The following is a 21,762-nucleotide window of genomic DNA, read 5'->3' on the forward strand; positions in this document are numbered from 1 at the left end:
AGTTTTTCAATTCCAACTGTACTAAATAAGGCGCAGAGATGTAGGTTTATTTGAATAATAGAGTATTCAATTAAAATAGCTTAATAGAATTTCGTTTTAATTAATTATTGCCCGTATTACTCTGAATATAACTCTATCTATACAAAAATACAACTATACATTTAAATTTTTAGACAAAATCCATAAAATATTCGTTTTAATCATTATTTTTTAACTTGAAAAATAATTTTTTTCGTTCCTGCGTGAGTAGAAATATAAAAAATGTCATTTTTATATAAAAATTTAATAATATAATATATATTATGCCGAATAGAGGTATTTCATTGATTTTGACGTTATAGTATGATTGCGAGGAGTGGATGGATATACAATTTATGTGACCTATAAAAAGAGGATTATTTGTAGGTACTAAATCTTGCTGGTCGGTCACTACTACTATCACATCGAATATATTGAACATTCGTATATAAGCCTTTCACCACAAGATCGGCCACCTAAACTTTAATATTATTTCAATTTATTGGCGTAAAAAATATATTTTATATTTTCATATGCTGCAATACTAGTGATTGGAGGAGATTATACGTTTCTAATATTGCATATGCATTGATCAGCACCGAAAATAATTTCGGTGACAATCAATGATTCAAATATATTTTACATTAGTGTGTGAATACGGTTGTATTATTCACATTACGTGGGGTCTTAGTGTAATTTATAATCGGCCTTTGAAAAATCGACATACATAGGATAAGTATACATTATTATAGGTATATGTATTGTATAACCATAACTAACTGCGGCCTGTACTTGAATCAACCCCATTTGCGTGACAAACACGCTGTGATTGATTTTACAATCACAAAACCGATGATCTAAAAGAATCATTAAGATAATGTTTTTATGAATATTTTATTGTTGACAAAAGATTTGGTTTAGCGAGACCGGTTCCTTCTCCGTTTGAAGTTATATAAAAACGAATCGTCACCGTTGCATCGCAATAATTTTTCAAGCACCTTAAATAATGCTTTATTTCTTTTCTACGAGAAAAAAATACCGTTGCGCGTACTATGTATAACTTCGTCAATCGGCCTGGTATATTGTCATATTATTTTTAATATATTTTCAACACACAACAGAATTTTGATCATCAGTATTCCCATCTCTTAGTGAACAGCGGGGTAGTTATATTTTCACATTTTGTGTACGATAAAGCTAATATCATTACATACAATTTTTAAGTATACGTCAAATTTGATTAAAAAAAAAAAAGCACACCCGTTTCGGTCGTTATGGATGTTATCCACACCCGCTGACTAGTCACAGTACGGTATTATATTATGTATGTATATAAATAAAAATATTGTTAAAGCACGCCCATGCATGTGTGTACGTTCCATTTGAAAATATAAACTACAACACTCTAAAACGCGAAACTTTTATTGTGTATATATTACAAAATTATGTCAACCGTAATGCATAATAATAATATCAATGTGCATATTTTTTTGGTATAGACCAGCGATTCTTAAACTTTTGACCACGCGGATGAATGATTTTTTCAAAACCCAGACGACCCCCTCCTTATTTTCTTTCAAATGACCTATATTATTGTACAATATTTTCAATAAAATAATCTCGTGTTTAATAAAGATAAGATAATAGCTTTACGAGAAAAAAATTGTTGCGATTACTCGAATATAGAATTATAATATATATTAAACTACTTTTAACTCTTAAGCTTAATTATACCCGCAACTGAAATTGCATTATTTCACACGTATGTTATTATGACGTGACCATGGCCGGACCACCAATAGCTTAGCGGACCCCTGGCACGAGTCTCACGACCCCCTCCACCCCTATACCGTTGCTAGGGGGTCGTGAACTACAGTTTAAGAGCCACCGGCATATCTCCATAACAATATCATCGCGCTAAAGATGGCTTTCGACGGCCGAGAGACACACCCTGTACATACTACTAGACGTACGCGCGGTCGTGTTATACATTATTATCAACGTAATATTTGATATACCGCATATTATATACCTACGACGGTATACTAATAATAATAATATTATATTATAATGATATGGTCTGCACACACACGTCCAATACGTCGGTACCCACCACGGTTATAATAATACCGTAAAACATTGTAGTCGGTTCCCCTCTTCTAAAAATCTGTGCACGACGCGCGTTGCATTCGTATTGTGCGGGACCTGCTGCTGCGTCCGCCCGGGATTGACAGTGCGAACACGTTGTTCGGTGCATGCGGATGATGCGCGCGCGCACAGTACACACGCCGCGTCGGTATACCAAACGTAACATGTCATTACTGTAATAATATTATTACATTCTCGTTATTACTATTTTCTGCAGTCGCCCGTGCGCGTCTTCTCGACATTTCACGTCCAGTGTGTTGTATAAAAATATATTTTTGTAAGATGTAGATCGGAATCGAATCGACTCAACGCTAGTAGTGTGAATAATATATATAGGTATAGTTGCCGGTGTGACCGATGTGACGCGTCGGATTTTTAACTAACTCGAGGTTTTGAAAAATTTGGTTCGATGAAATTTTCCACCGGCGGTCGCAAGGACTCGTACTCCCTGGACAGACACAGGTACGTAAATAATTACACGACTCTGGCCTTTGGCATAATAGCTGGCAGCAAACTAAGCGGATCATCTTTCGCAGAAGACGAGACGTGTGCTCGTCGCTCGACGACGTACATAAATAATATTATATACCTCACTATAATATTACACATAATATAATTTAATTATAACATTCGTTTTATATTACGTGACAATCTTCATCATTCGGTGAAAACTAAACGCTTATCATATACACGAAATATAATTTATAATTTTTCAACCAGCTACAAAAGCATCTTTATGTTTTAAAGAGTATTTATAAATTTAATTTTTTTTTTGTTGGTAATAAAGCGTTTTAAAAAAATCATGGTGCAACGAAAATTATTGTTTCTATATTTAAACCTTTGTATTTTTTTTTCAAAATCTATAGTCTCATTTTACACGTTTTATTAAATAACGTACTTACGTGCCAATATTATATAATATATTACTGTACTATAATACTATATGTACTGGGTGATTCTTTTAAATATTAATTATTTCAAAATCTATTAATCTTTTTGTAAATATTTTTCTTACATAATTTCCAGACGAAATAAAACAACATTTTTCTAAAAACAATATAATTTTCATTATTTTTATTGTTATATTTTTTTAAGTTTCTTACTTTTTTGAATGACAATATATAGTTTTAGTTTCATATTCTAAAGTATAATATTTTTTAAAGTATTTCAAAATTAAAATAAAAATTCAAATGAGGTTAGGTTACCTAACGAGTTTTTAAATTATACATAAGTATTTAAAGTTTAGGTTAGTCGGTTAGCGGAGTTGAAAGGTACGGCATACCCAGCAAAATGTTAGTCTACTACAACTCCGCTAACCTAAACTTTATATACTTATAACCTAAAAACTACTCGTCCGAATTTAGATTTTTATGTATCGAAAAACTCTGAAAAATATTCTACTTCAGAATATGAAACTAAAAATATATATTGTCATTCAAAAAAGTAAATAAATCAATAACGATAAAAAATATTAATTTTTTTTTAAAGATGTTGTTTTATTTTGACTGGAAATTATGTATGAAAAATATTAACAAAAATGCTAATAGATTTTGAAATAATGAATATTCAGTGATTTAAAAACCGCCTCATATATCATAGTGTAATATTATCATAGCCCAAGATTGTAAAATTAAATTAACGCTAAAGTTACGATTTTAAACTGTTTAAAATACAAAATATATAAACTATTCAACGAAACGAATTAATTAAAAAACTATGATACATGGAATTATAAATAAGTAATAACTAGTAACACATATTAGCATTGAAAACTTGAAAATCTCAAAATAAGTAAAAAAAAATTTGACATTTGATTTTTAATTAATACTATACATTTTTAACATATATTACTAATTTTTTAGTATTCTAAATATTTAGATCTAAAAAACATGAATCCAGTATTATAGAATTAAAGCAGTTTTTTTTGTTTAAAAGTTCCATACTTAAATATATAAAATATGATTATTTTTTATTTATATTAACTTTTACTCTAGTTTTCATACAAATATAAGGATTTGCATTAACTGTTAGACATACTCGTATATTAATACAAGTTTAATATTATATAATAATTTATATAAGTACAATATTGATATTAAATTTCATATTTAAATGATCTGTGGAATGAACATTCTATCTTGAAAATAATACAATGGTTTTATATGGTATAAAAAGATCATTTTAATAAAATATAATTTAAGAAACATATAAAAATACCTATTCGCTATTATACTTATACATATTGGAATTTAATATATTTTTAAATATAATTGTTTGAATTTCGAACTTTGAAAAGTACCCAAACATAAATACACTTTTTATATTTTAAATTATTTATATTTGAATTATATTATTTTAAGTATACTATTATTATTATTAAAATACTATATAAGCTCAATTTTATAGCAATATAAAGGGAAGTTCAAATTAAAACATTACATAGTTGAATTAGTTATTCAATTTATTTTATTTTATATTAATTTGAATTTATAATATCATTAGTATTTGCATAACTTGAATACATACAGTATGATACTTTACTTTAAGTTATCTATATTATTATACGAATATTAATTATATAAAAACTATATAATATTAAATATTTCAGTTTTACTTCAATTTATTTACTGAAGTTATCTCGAAAGTTTTTGTTCATGACAATTTATTGTAGCGTGATATGTACCGTGATGTTTTAGACTCCCATTATGTATATAACATTCTCATTTGACTTCGTAATCATTTTTCTCCCAGGAACGTCAGCCTTTTTAATGTTTTGCATTTATCTCGGCGTTCTGTGTATAAGCACGAACAATTCTGTCGAAACTTCAACAACCAACTTTGTTCTCCGTGTAAACGTCTATACAAGCTATACACGTAAATCTTCTGGTTTAGCAGTCTTTTTTCCTCAAAAAATGACATTTTAATAATTGCTATTATGGCGGAAAAAACGACGCGTGAGAAGGGCGTTAAGAAAAACCCTTGCGAGTGACTGTAGTGGATTGACCGAGCCGTTAAATCGGATCGTTAAAAATTAAAACCAACCCGTCCAAATCGCTTGTGTAAACGAATGATAAATATAATTTCGATTTAGGTACGCTTTTTTAGTTTAGCAGTACTTTTATTAATAAAAAAAAATAACACAAATAAAGTACAAACGTAAACAGTTTTATAATATATTATATTATACTTATACCTGTATATATCGATATTACGAGGTAATATAAGTATATTATACGCCTGCGCCGAAGTTAAACTAACATTATACTCGTATTTTATATCTACCTTTTATAAACGCCTTGGCGCTTATACAACCGCAACGTGCATTTATTACTTACAATACTATACATTACTTATTACGATATATGTATAACCTCGAACGTAGTGATTTCGACGGGATTTGCGTTTGCGCGAATTGTCATTGGTGCAGCCTATAGCGGCTATAGCCATAATACGTATTGTAACCGGACCTCAGATCATTACATCGCGATGCGGTCGAGCAAAAGACATAATCGCGGTCGATTTATTTCCGCGCCAAAACAACAATAATTGTCATAAATAAAAATAAACGTATCTATATCGTAATAGCATTAATTGTACTTACCCGACAGGCGATAATAATATATATATAGTATATTATTGGTGTATTACTCGTAATGCAACACGCAGCGGTGTGTTATTGTGAAGCGCATTGATGTAAAAGAACTAACCTTTACCAAAAAATTAAATTCAAAATATTACATTTTACCGCGTGTGCTGGACTGAAACTTTATTTCATTTCTCCGCCCGATTTTACGTCTCACGCGGTACAATACATTATAATATGCATGTAATTTTATGTAGATCTATTAAACGCCGTTCGCCCACGTTCGTAACGCGAACGACCCTCAAGAAAAAAGACTATACGGAAAAAAACTATTTAAAAAAAAAAAATCAACCCTCGTGAGTGATACGTATATTGTGTACGGTACTCGCGATTGTGTTATGTTGATTGACGGATGTGATGCAGTGATAATAATATTACTATCGTTTTTTCCCGTATTAAATTTATATACATATAAATACAATATATAACGATATCATGTATAGCGGATTATGATAAATAAATATAATATAGTAATAATAATAATAATCGTTCTGAAATCGCGGCGGCGTATGCAATTCGACCGGTTGCTCTCAGCTGTTCCATAATAATATAGTAATAATGATTACGATTTATAATAATATAATATATATCATTATCTGATTTAACCGGTGCGCCCGTGATATAATAATTATATTACACTCGGTGCGGCGTGAAAGCATGACGTCACAATAATCGTTTCTCGCGCTTCGTACCCTCCATATGTATACACAGCACATATCATATTATATATTTATATATGGATACGTAGTCGAGGGGTGGCGGCGATGACGCTAATCGCCTTTACATGCCTTCCCTTATTTGAATATAAATATAAAAATATTTATCTCGCCCGAACTAAACTGGAATCCGCGCGTTGTGCAAACGTACAACAGGTGTGCGGCATAGTATTGACGTAGCCAAGTATAACTCTGTGCACAGTGTACACAATATCCACCGCCAAACGAGCATTGATAGAAATTATAATTTAATTTATATGTTTTTATTAATATCCAACATAACAGTGCCTGTCCGAATACGAAATATAATATAATAATAACCAATAATGATATAACATTATAATAATATTTACGCGTACTCCTTTCGCCTTTTCTCCGTCTTTTTATATGATGATTATGATATATTTTATTATACATTATTATATATGTATACATAACCACTACTATCGCTACGGTTGTTGCGTTGTAATGCCGTACGGACCGAATAATATGATAATTGATATAAATATTATATCATATTTTCTACACTTTGTATACATTTTGGGTATATACATAATATATTTAATATTATTTTATAGCAAGTGGATATACATTTATTTTCTACGAAAATCGACTCTTCTCGGTGTTACACCACCTCGCCACGCCGTAATAATATGCAATATTATATCCGAATTCGTGCACATGTATATTCTAAAGCCAGTACATATATACGAGTAAATATAGATCCGTATACTACGCGCGCAAATAATATTAAACTGAATTTATATCTAAACCATTATTTCGCACGTGCAGGAAAGTATTAAACGAACCATTGACCTCGGTAAAAATTATCATAATACTAATAATTCGCCCAGTGTAATCCGCGCCGACGGTGACAACCGTCGATTTCCGATAGCCTTCGTCGTTTCCTGTGTATACCCCGCGCTTTATAACACTATTATCGTTATGATTAGTATTATTATCGTACCTATATATAATATATATATATAAATAAATAATATATACTTGGTTCTCGGGGAAGTATATCCTTATTCGTTTTGTCTTTCTTCCGCCGCCGCACCGTAATCGTATGTTCGTATATAGTATATTTTGTATTGTTTGGATGGGCGGTGAGGGCGGCGGCCACCTGTCATGTTCCGGTTTAAAATATCAATTTCCCCCGTAATTAATATTCCGTATTCGCTCCCTCATCACGTCCGCCCCGCTCTCTTTATCACTTTCCCTAGCTTCTGCTCTTTCGTCTCGTTAACGAATAGTCGTGGGAAGTATCTGCGTCACCCCAAGTCACGTCGTGTGTCACGCAAAGCTGCTGTGCTGTTGTTGAACAACCGTTGTCGACTATATTGAAGCAGTTTAATTTTTGAGACGCCAAAAACAATCAATTTTTGGACGATAACAATGATGATAATAATATAATAATTGCATGTGAAGTATGGATGAGTTCAGTTGACAGGTAGGATAGTAGAAGTATACAGGACGAACACACCAAGAATACCAGCCCGGTGATCCGAGAAAGATTGGGACTTTCAAAAACAATTCTTAGACCGTTGATTTATATAGTATAAATAATTGTCTCTATTTTGAAAACGGTAATATTATATTGTAATTTTTAACAGTTTCTTGACGTCGATATACTTCATGAAATATTTCGAGATAGTTTCCTGCCACCCTAGAAACCACAGGTCCGAAAAAATCAAATTATTGACAAATGTATAGCTGAACGTCTGAATCTAAAATAAAAAAAAAATAATTAGAGTAAAATCTGACGGCCAATATCAAACTGCACCGCGCGAACGGCTGGAATGAAACACGTTTCGTATATTTCCCGGGTACACCGGAGGTAATAATATTGCAGTTGTTAATAAAGTTACGGGCTGCAGCTAACCCATAACGCCTCAGCAGTCGACCGTAAAGGTGTACAACGAACGAAGAAGGTATTAAATATGTATATTATTATTACGTGTTTCTACCATCTCATAATTATCATTATTTATTATCGTCGTTGTTATTATATTATTACTTTTAAACATTTCTGGCGCGCACGCGCTGGACCGACTCCGTCCAATAAGAAACGGCCGCCGTCACGCTCAACATGCGCCCGGCTAATCCCTCCGGCTCCGGATGTCCGTATTGGTGACGGGTTCACGCCAAGTAATATCTAAGTCGTCTCGAAACAATAAAACCTTATTACGGTCTGCAGTCACGTGTGTGTGTTTGCGTATACCGATGTGTGCAGTTTAAGTATTAGGTATGTTATATACTATAATACAATATGTATAGTACTGTATTATTATTTTCATTACATACGTCGGCGGCAGTTGGCGCGACGGGGGCGTTACAAATTACTATTATTTTAATGCAACGGGTAAATCCGTTTTTTACGTACGTATTAGTGTATATAGCGGCCACGACGGCAGTAACGATATTACGCCTTGGCGCTGGTCGCAATGACGGTGGTTACGAAAATAAAAATCTAAAGCCGGCGGATGCGTTCGGATCACGAGCGGACGCGGGCCGAGTGACACGTGCGACCCCGGTACCTACATAATATAATATCATCGCATGGCCCGAGTTGACATAAATTATTGTTACGTGCCTACATCCGAACATTGACTGCCATAATAACACGCAGGGCAAAATACCTTTTAACGCAGTGCGAACCGTGTTAAAACAGTGTACGTGGACGGTGAGATTAAGCGAGCACGTCATACGCGCGACTGTCAATGACGCGCGTCGGATCTTTCGGGCGGTTTTTGTAAATTGTATTTTACGATTTCGTTTTACAAGGACGTTTCGAAAATCCCAGTCGACGAGACCGACGAGAAGTCTGACGGTTTTCCTCTTTTTTTTTTTTTCATTTATACTCTGTTCGCTTTCCCAGAGTTTCCTGTGTGACTAGGCTCAGCATATACGACGTGACGTCGGAAACCTTATCTACGCGTATATTATAATATAGGCAATAGCTGCTAACGGTTACCGCTCCACGAGCGTGAAACGTCCAGTCGACTGTGCGTGGCACGGCACATCTAGAGATCTTTCAAGAACACACATCCACAAATAACGCTATATTATACTAATACTAATAATAATATGGATTTGATGACGATGATAATAATAATAGTAATAATGTTTTATTATGTACATGTGTGCCCGCGCGTCTGCGGCAGTGATGAAAAATTCTTCCTATATTTCAAATCGAATTCTCCCGGCAATAATATCGATCGATCGTTCGTCGGAGCTGTATTATAATATTGTTTAGTGTATACCTATACCTATGCCGCGTATCATAGTTCTGAGTGCGTCGAACCCGCGAACAATGGATGTACCGGCACTCTGCCGTGGCAGCATAAGACCTCAGCAGAATATTTCCTCTCTTCACGCGCGCGAGCATTGTGTGTACGTATATAGCATACACTATACACACTATACTCACACTACCTCACTGATGTATTATATATATATATATATATATGAACAGTAGTTTTTAATTAATCAATCTGGCTTATCTTCGTCGCTAATAATTAGCCTCGGGACCGATGACACCTATAGTTGAAATCGCAGTCGCACGATTTACACATACGAAGGCGATAGACGATGAAGATGCGCGGCGACTGCAATGGCTATCGGCTGAAAAAAATGCAATTAACCATCTCGAGTTCGAAAACCGACCTCGGCCAAAAGGTCAAACTCGACAAAGATAATGTATGTATTTTTTTTTCAAAATTTACTGCACATCGTATTACATATTATACTGATATACCTGTACGGCTGTACATGTAATAAAGGCGCAAAACGTTTCGATTTTTGATGGCTTATTTCCTATTTCGGTGTTGGTTCTATATAAACTATTATTATTATTGTTTGAACCCGAAAGCTGATACTTTTTTTTGATCCTAACAGAAACTCCTGCAATGAAATTCGATCTTAGTTTTCCATTTTCGAATTAAACCACGAGTTGCTTTATAGGTAATGATTAATTTTTAACGTGAAGCATATATGTCACCGATTGATTTATATTTTTATTTCGAATCTATGTGATTTATGTTGGGAAAAAATACCAAACTAATAACATACAACTTCGTATTATTTATGAAGTATGATCACACACTATTCTTTCAAGGAGATTTAGTGCCTGCCTAGTTTGTCGTGTTATGTCCCAGGTTTGAGTGGGCGTCGTGTTATATAGTAAATACAAAATGATGCAAAAAAAAAACACAATAACTACAGTCTTGTATACTCTCGCTGTTACCTATATATATATATATATATATATATATATTGATAGTGATTGGAAAAAAACCATCGCAATAATTCAACCTTAAATGTATTAAAAATCAAAATATGCTGACATGAAGAATGAATATACGTTAAAACTCGCCAATTTATTTGGTCGAACGATAATGATGTAGTATACAAACTTAGCGTATACCTGATGCCGTGTATATTTATTATAATATTATTATAGTGGTGATCAGAGCCCTAGTGTAATTGACAATAATATACAACTAGTTATAGATAAAACTCAATAATACTTAATACTAGTCAGTTCTTGGTTCAAACGGTCGAGTGACTTTATCATAAATGTAAAGAAAAAATAATGCCATTTCTGCAGACGTACGTTGACGACGTAGGCGTTAATACGCTAAGCAGCTGTAATGGTGATGGTCTGGCATCTGCAAGCAACAATAAAATATATCGGGCACAGTCAGTTTAATTATTATTTACGATCGGTCCGGGCACGTACGTATATATATATATATGTAAGAAACATTATATGTCAGTGGCGTATATATACTGCAGCAGCTAGCTGCTACGGCGGTCGTGCGGTCAATTGCTAAACTCCGTTGACGATAAAAAATAATTAGTTATACGTATATAATATCTATAATGTACGTGTAAGACGCGTCTAAGCACGCTGCTATACGCATTTAACGAAGTAAAATCGACCGTGACGATATTGTATTTAATAATAATGTGGATATCGAGTGGTTTATATACGGCGTTGTTCTCGATATTTATTATATTATGTATTTAGATGTGTATAGGTATAATACAAGCGCGTATACATTATGTATGTATAGCATATATTTTATGATATACTCTAATATATATATATATATTATACATGTATTTATATATAGGTAGTTGTATACGTGCGGTCCTCACGTCTTTAATAGCCCTAAACCGATTTTCGTTTAACCTCGAAAACCTATTGTGCGGCATTTTGAGGACGCGTGTGTGCGGGTTCTCAAGGAAAACTCTGACCGATTGTGTGCGGTTTCCATGGAGAGGATTCATTGTGTGTCGTTTACGAGACGTGTTTGCCTCTGACAGACGTAAACGAGCGTGTGTCCTTCGTGATTCTGTGAGTTTTCGGGTTCACCAAGATCTGCGGTGAAAATCGCTCAAGCCACTGTTTGTTTGGCTCGCCCTTTGCCCTCAGACAGTTGTTGTCGTTATTAAGGTCATCGGATTAAGCAACATACATTATTATGTTCTAATCGAGTCATACTCTCTTTACTCTGAGGCAAAATGGGATTATGAAAACGCCCGCGTGGGTAAATTAATAATGTATAATATCGCATCACGCTGTCGTTATTTTATAAGTAATTGTATACGGTTATAACTGCAAAATCTTACATATTAGCTAGTAAAATGTGTATACCTATATATGCCATACACGTGTTATTTGAATTAATTATTAGCACATACGCATGACGGTGGGCAGAGACACAACAAAATATTCTAATATTTTACCACAGTATTCCTGCAGCAAACGGATCTATGCGCGAATTATAATAATAATCTATAATACATGTGTAGTATTTATCTATTACACATATTTTGTTATTATGTCCTTATTTGTAAACATCATAGATATGAATTACCTATTTCCTCTCTATTCACATGCTCACACTATCTCTTTCGTTTTCGATCACGTAATGTCTACACATTATTGGTACGTAATAATATTATGAAGTGAAACGCGAAACGTATTCAACGCCTGACATTTTATCATCTAATACGTCGTCGGATGATATTGTATTGATATATTACATTGCGTTATTTTTATGACTATAATATTGAAGAGAAAAATATTCAGAAGGAAAAGGTCATTTTACCTGAAAGTTCTTATATGGCAAGTGACGGATCATTTTTTTTATAAATAGCTACGGGGTCTGATTGTGTATATACTATATATAGTACTTGGTACATTTTTTAGTTTTGACCACCTAATAGAAAAATGTTTTACATTTATTTTACCATGTATAGAGAGTATAGAGACATAGAATTTACCAAGAATATTTGACACATTTCAGTTTACAATTATTATCAAATATTCGTTGGATATACACCGTAATACCCTTATTCAACATACTACATATATGTATACACATTTCATTCCATATTCCATTTTTATTTATTTTTCATCTATCGAGCATCTATAGTATCTGTGACAATTGTCACCACAGCTCACAAGAATACCATGCACATATAAATATTATATCACAAAGTACCAAGTCTGCAGGCGTATAGTAACTCCGTAATATTATACGTTTGCAAAGTTTAGATCCCAGAGATAAGCATTTACATACAAATGCGATGTGTGTAAATAGGGTATACCCGCATGGAGTATAATGAATTAAACGGACTATAAACTATACCACAGTAAATTATAATATTATGATGATGGCTCGCACTTTTATATTTGTTTAACACGTCATACAATTGATGAGTGTTTAATCGATTAAACACGGCGTACGAAAATCTCCCACGATATCTATGGCTAATCGTATATTATTATATTCAAAATAATATAAAATACAAGTGTTATTATATCCGGTAATGTGCGGCACAAATACTGAAATAGTATTATGTGTGTATATGCGCGGTATAGAAGAAGCGCGTGTCGTGGGAAAATTTGATCTTATTTTTTTCTCGTTTGAAGATTAAAAAAAAATATTAAATAAAAAAACAACGTGTATGTGTTTGTTTAAAATTACGTTGTTTACCGTTTTTCTTATTTCTTATTTTTATTTAAGTGCCAAGAATATAGATATATATATTATATATTATGTTTGTAGATATATATAGTTTATATGTGTATACGGAATAAATGAATTGAAACACAGAGAACATGTTGTCTTTGCACGCTCGGACATGGTTTCCTAATGGAACACCTTTGTTGTAGGTCAACCTATAATACGCAATACAATGCAATTTATGTACCTACGAGTTTTTTTCTCCTTTTTTTATTTTATTTTTATTTTGCCTTGTTTTCGAATGCGATCGAGGTACGACTAGTATTTTCGCATCGTTACGTTGCGCAATGTGCATATAGTATAGGTAGTTAATATATAATGAGTGAATAGCATGCGTTCGTTCTTTCTGGAATTAGTGTAAGATGATGCGCAGATAAAATGTCTACGAGCGGTTCGCAGACTAATAAATAACACCTAGTGGCATGGAGTTGCTTTCGTACAAGCCGAAAATTATGGAGATACTTTGCAATTTTTGTCAGCACGATGTATAATATTTCAAAACAAAAGTTTAGCCATAAATAATATCCAAATATGGGTTTTATTCGGCTAGCAGCCGTTTCGAGGATATTTTATTTCCATTTTTTTTTAATATTTTATAGTACCAAGACAGCACGACCTAGGAATTAAGGCATGTTATTGAATATTCAGACGTCTTTTCGAATCGTAGCATGTCCATATCTATATCGTAGCCGAATTCATTTTTGTAACCTTCGTTATATTACCAATAGATCCTATATATAAGTGTAATATTGTATACAGATCATATTATACCCCTTCATTGTTATGGCTGTCATATTCCAACAAAAACCCCATATATAAACCGATATCTAGCTAATGCGTTTCAAAATATGTGCGTGAGACAAAATAATGAATAATGGTTTTTATGACGTGATAAGACAATAACATGTATGTATTTAATATTATATATATATATATAACTATAAAAATACTTAAATTGAATTATCTAAATAACATGTCTCCCATCCCGGCAATGAGTTAATTTTTTATATTTCGGATAAAAAAAAAGAAAAATGGTATCAAACATCTTGGGAATTATATAGTTAAATGGTTTTATTTTTTATAAATACTAAATAGTAAACCAACTAAACCATATTATATCATAATTAGAATAATATTCTATAATATATAACATACGTATGAGATTGTAATTATAAATTGCATAATAATATAACATATAACATATACGTTTATACGTTTTAATTTGTTTATTAAATTTAATATTAACATTGCTTTTAACTATTTACAGGCGGCAGCAATCTGATGGACAGCTTTATTGTCAGCATGTCAGGACCTGTGCCACTACTGGACATCATAAAGCCAAAGTAAGTAATTTATCTAAGACGTTTATATTACCTAGATATCTATATAATATATTAGGAAAAAATGAAAAATATTCCTAAATGTCTAGATGATGGATAGTATGGAAGTAAAAATTGCTTTCGTAACGTTTATTAAACTTCATTTCCACAGGGCAGAGTTAATTTAATTTATAAACACTACATTCGTTATTCAATATGTACTAAGTATACACCGGTCCAATATACACTTAATAATACCAACATTATTTGTTTAGTTTATTAGTGATACAACAATTTGTTTTGCTTTTTATGCGCTTTTATGCATAATTCAGTTATCCGGGATTTGAATATTATAATGAAACTTTTTATTCTTTTGTTTTCGTGTTGTAATAATTTATCCTGGCCCTTGGGTAGTTTTAAATGAACTCTAGTTCTTATATAAATACATATATATATATATATACGTACAACAAATGTCACCTCAATGCTTAATAAATTTTGTCTCGGTTACGCGTTAGGGATTAAATAGTATTTTATTTTTTGCATAGTAGTAGCAGTTTTCATAAAACTCCATAAACCAACAACCTTATCTAGCTTTGTTAAATTATTTTATATAAGAATATGAAAAATATATTAAATCAGGTATAAGAAATACATAATAAAAATACTGTCGATCTCTGGCTGTAATGGATAATATAAATTTTACTTATAATTTATATAGTAATATCATATACAATAAATTAATTCGACATTGTATATTTAAAATGTGTGTACTTTTCTTGTGACAAATGTTTAGGAGCCACTGCAACTAAAATAATGTTGTTATGCAGACCAAAAAATTGTCATTTTAAAAATTAATTAGAGTGGCGGTGTAAGATTTTTGAACATCAAAAGGGGCGATGAATAATAAAAGTTAGGAAAACACTGGTCTTATCGACACTATACACATGGACGAAACGTATTTTAATATGTTTGCTTAGACCTGTCTATATAATAGTTCATAGTAATCAATAATTATAGTCGTGACCAACTACCTTAGTTAGATTTTACATAACCTAGAAATTTGACAAATTTACCTTTTGTAGTATACGAAAATAATATTTGTAATAATTAAAAAAAAAAACATCTTTGAATGAAGAAAAACCGGTCAAAAAACTGGAGTAAAATAATAAAATATTAAAATATTATTGTAAATTATAAAAAAAACTTAAGTGTTTTTTTTGTACTCCTGCATCTAACAATCACCGTACAAAGTCAAGTTTAAAAACAAGAGTTCCACTTGAAGTGTAAACGTAATCCTTAGGTACTTAGTGTATAATAGAAACTACGAACACGATGAAAAAGATTCACTAAACATATAGGGGAACAAATTTCTAGAGAGATTATAAATATGAGAAAGACGACCTTTTAAAACAACGGGCTGTGAATAATCTGAAGAATTGAAAAAAAAAAATTAAAAAATGTTACTGACAATGAGGGATTATACAATTCAATGTCTATGCGGCAACACATCCAATATTGTGCACGTTTGCTGCAGTGGATAGAAACAAAGGCGAAAACTCTCATCTATCCAGTGAAATAGTTGTTTAAAATCACTAGCTCTGAGATAACATAAATACTATTGTTATACTTGAGTTATGGTCATTTGTATGTGTCATATTTAGATCCTAATTATAATAAACGATTCGTCGTGCATACAAATCAAACTGTCCAGTGGAAATTACGTTGTTCACAAAAAATAACACCTAAAATAATTGTCCGAGAAAATCCGCCATACAGTTACGGAATTACGTGATGTTCCAGAGTTTCACGCCGAGGGGTGGATGTCACTGGTCGCATATATTATCCAATTTGCGCGGATTCGAGTCTCGTTTATAAAATATACAGCGTAATAATATAATATTATACTTTCGTACATTATACGATGACATAATAACGCACGCATTGTTACGATATTATTAAATCTCCGGTGAACACAATAATAGTATTATGATAATAACAAATCAATATAAGTACATGATATTGAATCCAAGCCGGATGCTTCGCGATCGTCGAAGCCACGTGCCCCGCCTCACCGCCGCACCACAGTCGTAGTAGTCGTCCACCGAGAGACCCATTAGCAGACTCGGCGATAATGGCGACACCGGCTGTATCGTATTTTATAATATTATATATTATTTTATTATATATACCAACATATATGTACACATGTATATCACACCGCAACGAAACATAAACCCGTTTGTTTATCTGTGCGGTGGTGTATGTATTATATATAGATGGATGTCTACCCGCGGAGAGTAAATTGTGTGCGTCGGTCTTGTTGTACAACGGTCGTTTGTCGCCCGCCCGCCAATGGATTTATGCGACTAGATAGGATCAAAGAGGATATGGAGTTGTATAATACGTATATGTGTGTAGTGACAGAAAAGTGAAAAAGAATACGTAAAATAAAATAACATAATAAGCGCGTCCCATGTGTGTGTTGTTGTAAGTCGTTAATACGACTCAGTGTTGTAGTTGGAGTTGGAGGTAAAACAGAGATGTCACCGTCGTGTGGTGTGTACAGAGTGATTCATCAACCGTGCTCATCCCCATTTTTCTTATAACAATTAATATTATACTCGAATTCTAATTTTTTTCAAATTATCAAGTCTACTTAAAAACTATACTTAAATTCTTGATATTTTTTGTACCACTTAATGAGTATCCAGTGGAACAAGCTCACAAACTTTTGTTTTTCAAACGAAAGAATCACCCACTTTTACAGTAAATTATTTGATAGATTATTTTTTTTTGAAAATTTTCATTTACCTAATTTAAAATAACTAATTTTTCAATTATATCAAAGAATTAGGACAATACTTCTTAAAAATGGTTTTAATAAAATATAAAATATAAGTAATGTAAAAATAATGTATACCTAGCATTTATTATACTTGGACTATTTTTTATATAAATAGATATTAAAATACAATATCTTCTAAAGCCATTATCGTGGACTTATTATTCTAAAGATATAAAGTTAAATACCTCAAAAACAACTTGTTAAAATTTGAATTGTAATACATCAAAATGTTCAGAAAAATTATCTGCTAAATAATTTACGGTAAAAAGAGGGTTTTTATTAGAAAAACGAAATTTTTATTTCCACAAAATACTCTTTAAGTAATGAGTTATACTAAAAAAATATCAAGAAATTGAAAATATGGTCTTTAAGTAAATATGAAAATTCCAAAAATCAGATTTTGAATAACTGCATTATTGAAGAAAAAGGGATGAGCATTCTGTATATATAAGCTGCTTAAATCCGTTCGATGCTCTGCAGCGGACAACGGTGTTATTATTTGTATTGCAGATGCGAGCGCGTGTGTTTCTGCACTTAAGGTTTCAGCGATGATTAAAACAAATAAAAAAAAATAAAGATAAACGCGCTTCTGGGTGAAACGGATTGCGGACGTCTCGGCCAACAGCTTGCTGCAGCTGAGCACAATATAATATTATTACCTAGGTACCTATAAAGTATTTATTTATATATATATATATATATATATATCATTATATTATTAGTATACTATACTGCAAGAGTAGTAAATACATATCTACCTCACTACCTGTATGTAAGCACGATACGGAAGTTACCTGCTCGTACATATATAAATATATACAACACGCCTAAAAAATGAATTTTTTTATTGTTTAATAATCACAATTTTTTTCAGTGATTTTAGTGATTTTAATTTTCATTTATACCTACGTAATAAATAATAATAATATCCATGTAGTTATAAAAGATAAAACCAAGTGTTGACGTATCTCTACATATAATTTTTTTTAAATAATATACTGTTATAAATTAAAATAACAATAAATATTGATTTTAAATATTTTCGAATATCAAAGGTAGGTATAATAAATATTTCCCATCGATATATATTATACCGTTTGAATTACATCTTTTATGTTATTACTAGGGTGTGGATTTTTATGTGATAAAAAGTTCCATATAATATGTAAATATTTATGTTGTTTTTTTTTATCAAATATTAAAAAATCCAAACTATCTCATTTTTTCATTATATTATTATTGAGAACAAAAAAATAAAATAAAAATAATTATATTATAATTTATAGTATCTATATAAGATACTATTTTAATTTTAAAAACTATTGAATAGTACCTAGTTAATTAATAATTAGTAATTATTTGAATAATATGTAAACATAATTTGTCACTGTAAAAATGCGAAGTAAAATTTGACTCCATTAATCTTCAAAATATTATAAATACGCAATTCTTATAAACTCTATACCTAGATATACAATATACTCAATAAATATTACCCAATCACAAATATTTTTGAAAAATACTGCACTGCAGAAAAAAATTAAAGTATGTTTTACTACTATTTAGTTGTTAATTATAAATAAAATGATAATAATAATAAAAAGTAAAAACCTGATTCATCGCAGCCATAACAATATTTATGGATTTTTCGCAAAAATGTAATGTTGAAACTTAAAAGTACGCTTTTATTACATAAAACATTTTCCCCGAAATATTAAAAAATAAAACGAAAAACCATGTGTCTATTAGTGACTATTACGTTGAAAAATTGTCTCGCGTATTATGTACGAGTGTATTTTTTTAACGACTGCATAATTAAAATTTGTGGCTTTCGTATCAATTAACGGGCATAGTGCAAAATTTAAACACACACACTACCGTTACAAAAACACACACACAATCGTGTACACTCTCTGACGTAGTTTGAAACCAATTACCAACGCTCTGTCTATAGTAAATATACATATATTATAATATATATATATATATATATATATATAGAGAGAGAGAGAGAGAGAGCTTTTCTAAATAAACATACACGAAGTATATTATTATATTATTATTATATAGTAGTATAGTACGAGTATACACAGAAGGTTCAGAACGGCGAGTTCGGCCATTGTCCCAATAGTGAAAACGTGACTATCGCGGTCCACAATATTCCGTAAGGTATTGAGCCAGCACAATTTTTTGTCTTTCACTGTTATCCGCAATAATTTAAATACAAGATATTTTGTAAAAGTTGCAAAGCAAATATCTATTGAAAAAGTTTTTCGTCGCGCTGCGCTGATGCTGCAAGTTCACCACAATATTTATTCATTGTGCTTTTCCAATTGTAGGTACACACAGTTGTGTATTATATCGATTATAAACTTTTGCGAGAAGATTATAAGAGGCGTCATTAAATGGTTTTACAGGTATCTGGTCCAGTATATCTATATATATTATTATTATTATTATTGTTATTATTTTTTTGAAAACTTATTTATGATTTTCTCGTTAATATTATAGGTCGGCACTCAAACATTGTAATCACACAGTGTTTATTTGAATTATTTATTTTCGATGACTTTCGTTTCTCAACCCACGTACACGAGGGTAAAACCCCGGGGTCGACATCGCCCAGGTATACTATAATAATATTGTATTAGGTACTCATGACATTATTCGGTTTATAATATAATATAATAATAATAGTTTATTATTCGGTTATATAATGTATATTTTAAAAGAGTCCTTTTGCAGTTTTGTTTATGGTACTTCCATTAATAACGTTTAAATTATCTGCACATGTATATATAAGATAATAATTGAATCACATAAGAAATACGAATATTTATAACTTATAATATACAACGTGCGTAATAATATAATATTATCACACGACTACACGAAACTGCTGCAGCCGGACTACGTTTGAAATAAATGAATAAATAATGGATTGCGGCGATCATCGACGACACTATACGTCTTTGTAGCCGAACACAAGTCCACGTTCATTTACGATTATACCTAATACCCGTGAAATAAGAAAAAAGTTTTATTGGTTTATTTAATTTTTTTTTTTATGTCCCACATTATTGGAAAACTTGATATTCCGTACGACATACACACTGTGTCCTTGTAGGTGGTGGCTTGTTGTATTTGTTAATAATATAATAGGTATTACATTGTGTTTTTTTCCGACCGGGTTGGCGTTGGTTCATTCCGCAAAACAATATAACATAAATTAGGTAGTAAAATCGGCATCATCCGTTTCCGCCGAAAATATACATTTTCCTTTTCCCCGGCCCAGAACAGTGTACATACCTTTACTACTCGAAAACAAACTTCTAGTCCGTATGTAATTTAAGCGTTTAGTCCTGTACACGAACCGAATATATTTCTAAAAAAATCAAACCGGATAGCTGTGTTCAAGAGGAACTGTGAATCATTTGCTCTATATACTATGTAGCCATATAAGGTTATCTTTGGTAAGCGACATGTACACTTGAATTATATATTAATACAATAAATGCATCTAATTTGTATTAAGTATTTTATGTTTAAATAAGTGCAGAAGAGAATCAACTTTTCCGGGGTAACTTTGCGCTACTCCGCTCCACTAATCTAAACTTTAAAATTTAAATACATGCTTATTAGGTGTAACTAATTAACTTCTTGTTTGAAATTCGATATTTTCCATATTTTGAAAATTTCCGAAATACATTTTATTTCGGTATAAATAACCTATATTATGTATCTCGTCATTAAAAAATTATTACAATAAAAATGCCTGTAATAATATTGTATGTAAAAATATTTTTATTTTATTTTTTGTTTTGTAATGAAAAACTATGTTATAAATAATAATATATTTATTTAGAAAATGAGTAAGTATCTTTAAAAGAATTATCATGTTTAGTTAATTGTAAGTTATATGTTGATAACTTGTATTATAATATTATACTATATAGGTATAGCGTGGTAGGACTGTGGTTGAAATCACGAATACGTATATTTAATTAAATTAGAATCACGTAATATA

General features: G+C 31.4%; 1 protein-coding gene across 3 annotated transcripts in view; it reads left to right on the top strand.

Annotated features, from left to right (window-relative positions):
• The window catches only part of LOC132919191 (rap1 GTPase-activating protein 1-like), a 157,739-nt gene that overhangs the window by 76,115 nt on the left and 59,862 nt on the right, over positions 1 to 21,762 (top strand). For 2 of the 3 annotated variants that reach the window (XM_060980567.1, XM_060980568.1), the window contains exon 2: positions 14,836 to 14,911. In XM_060980567.1, the coding sequence (XP_060836550.1) occupies positions 14,836 to 14,911 (76 nt within the window). Of the gene's footprint in view, positions 1 to 2,261; positions 2,629 to 14,835; positions 14,912 to 21,762 lie in introns of those variants that run through there. The other variant, XM_060980569.1, reaches the window with a different exon arrangement.

The sequence above is a fragment of the Rhopalosiphum padi genome, chromosome 2 (genome assembly GCF_020882245.1).
Source record: "Rhopalosiphum padi isolate XX-2018 chromosome 2, ASM2088224v1, whole genome shotgun sequence".
In the NCBI taxonomy this organism is placed as follows: Eukaryota; Metazoa; Arthropoda; class Insecta; order Hemiptera; family Aphididae; genus Rhopalosiphum; species Rhopalosiphum padi.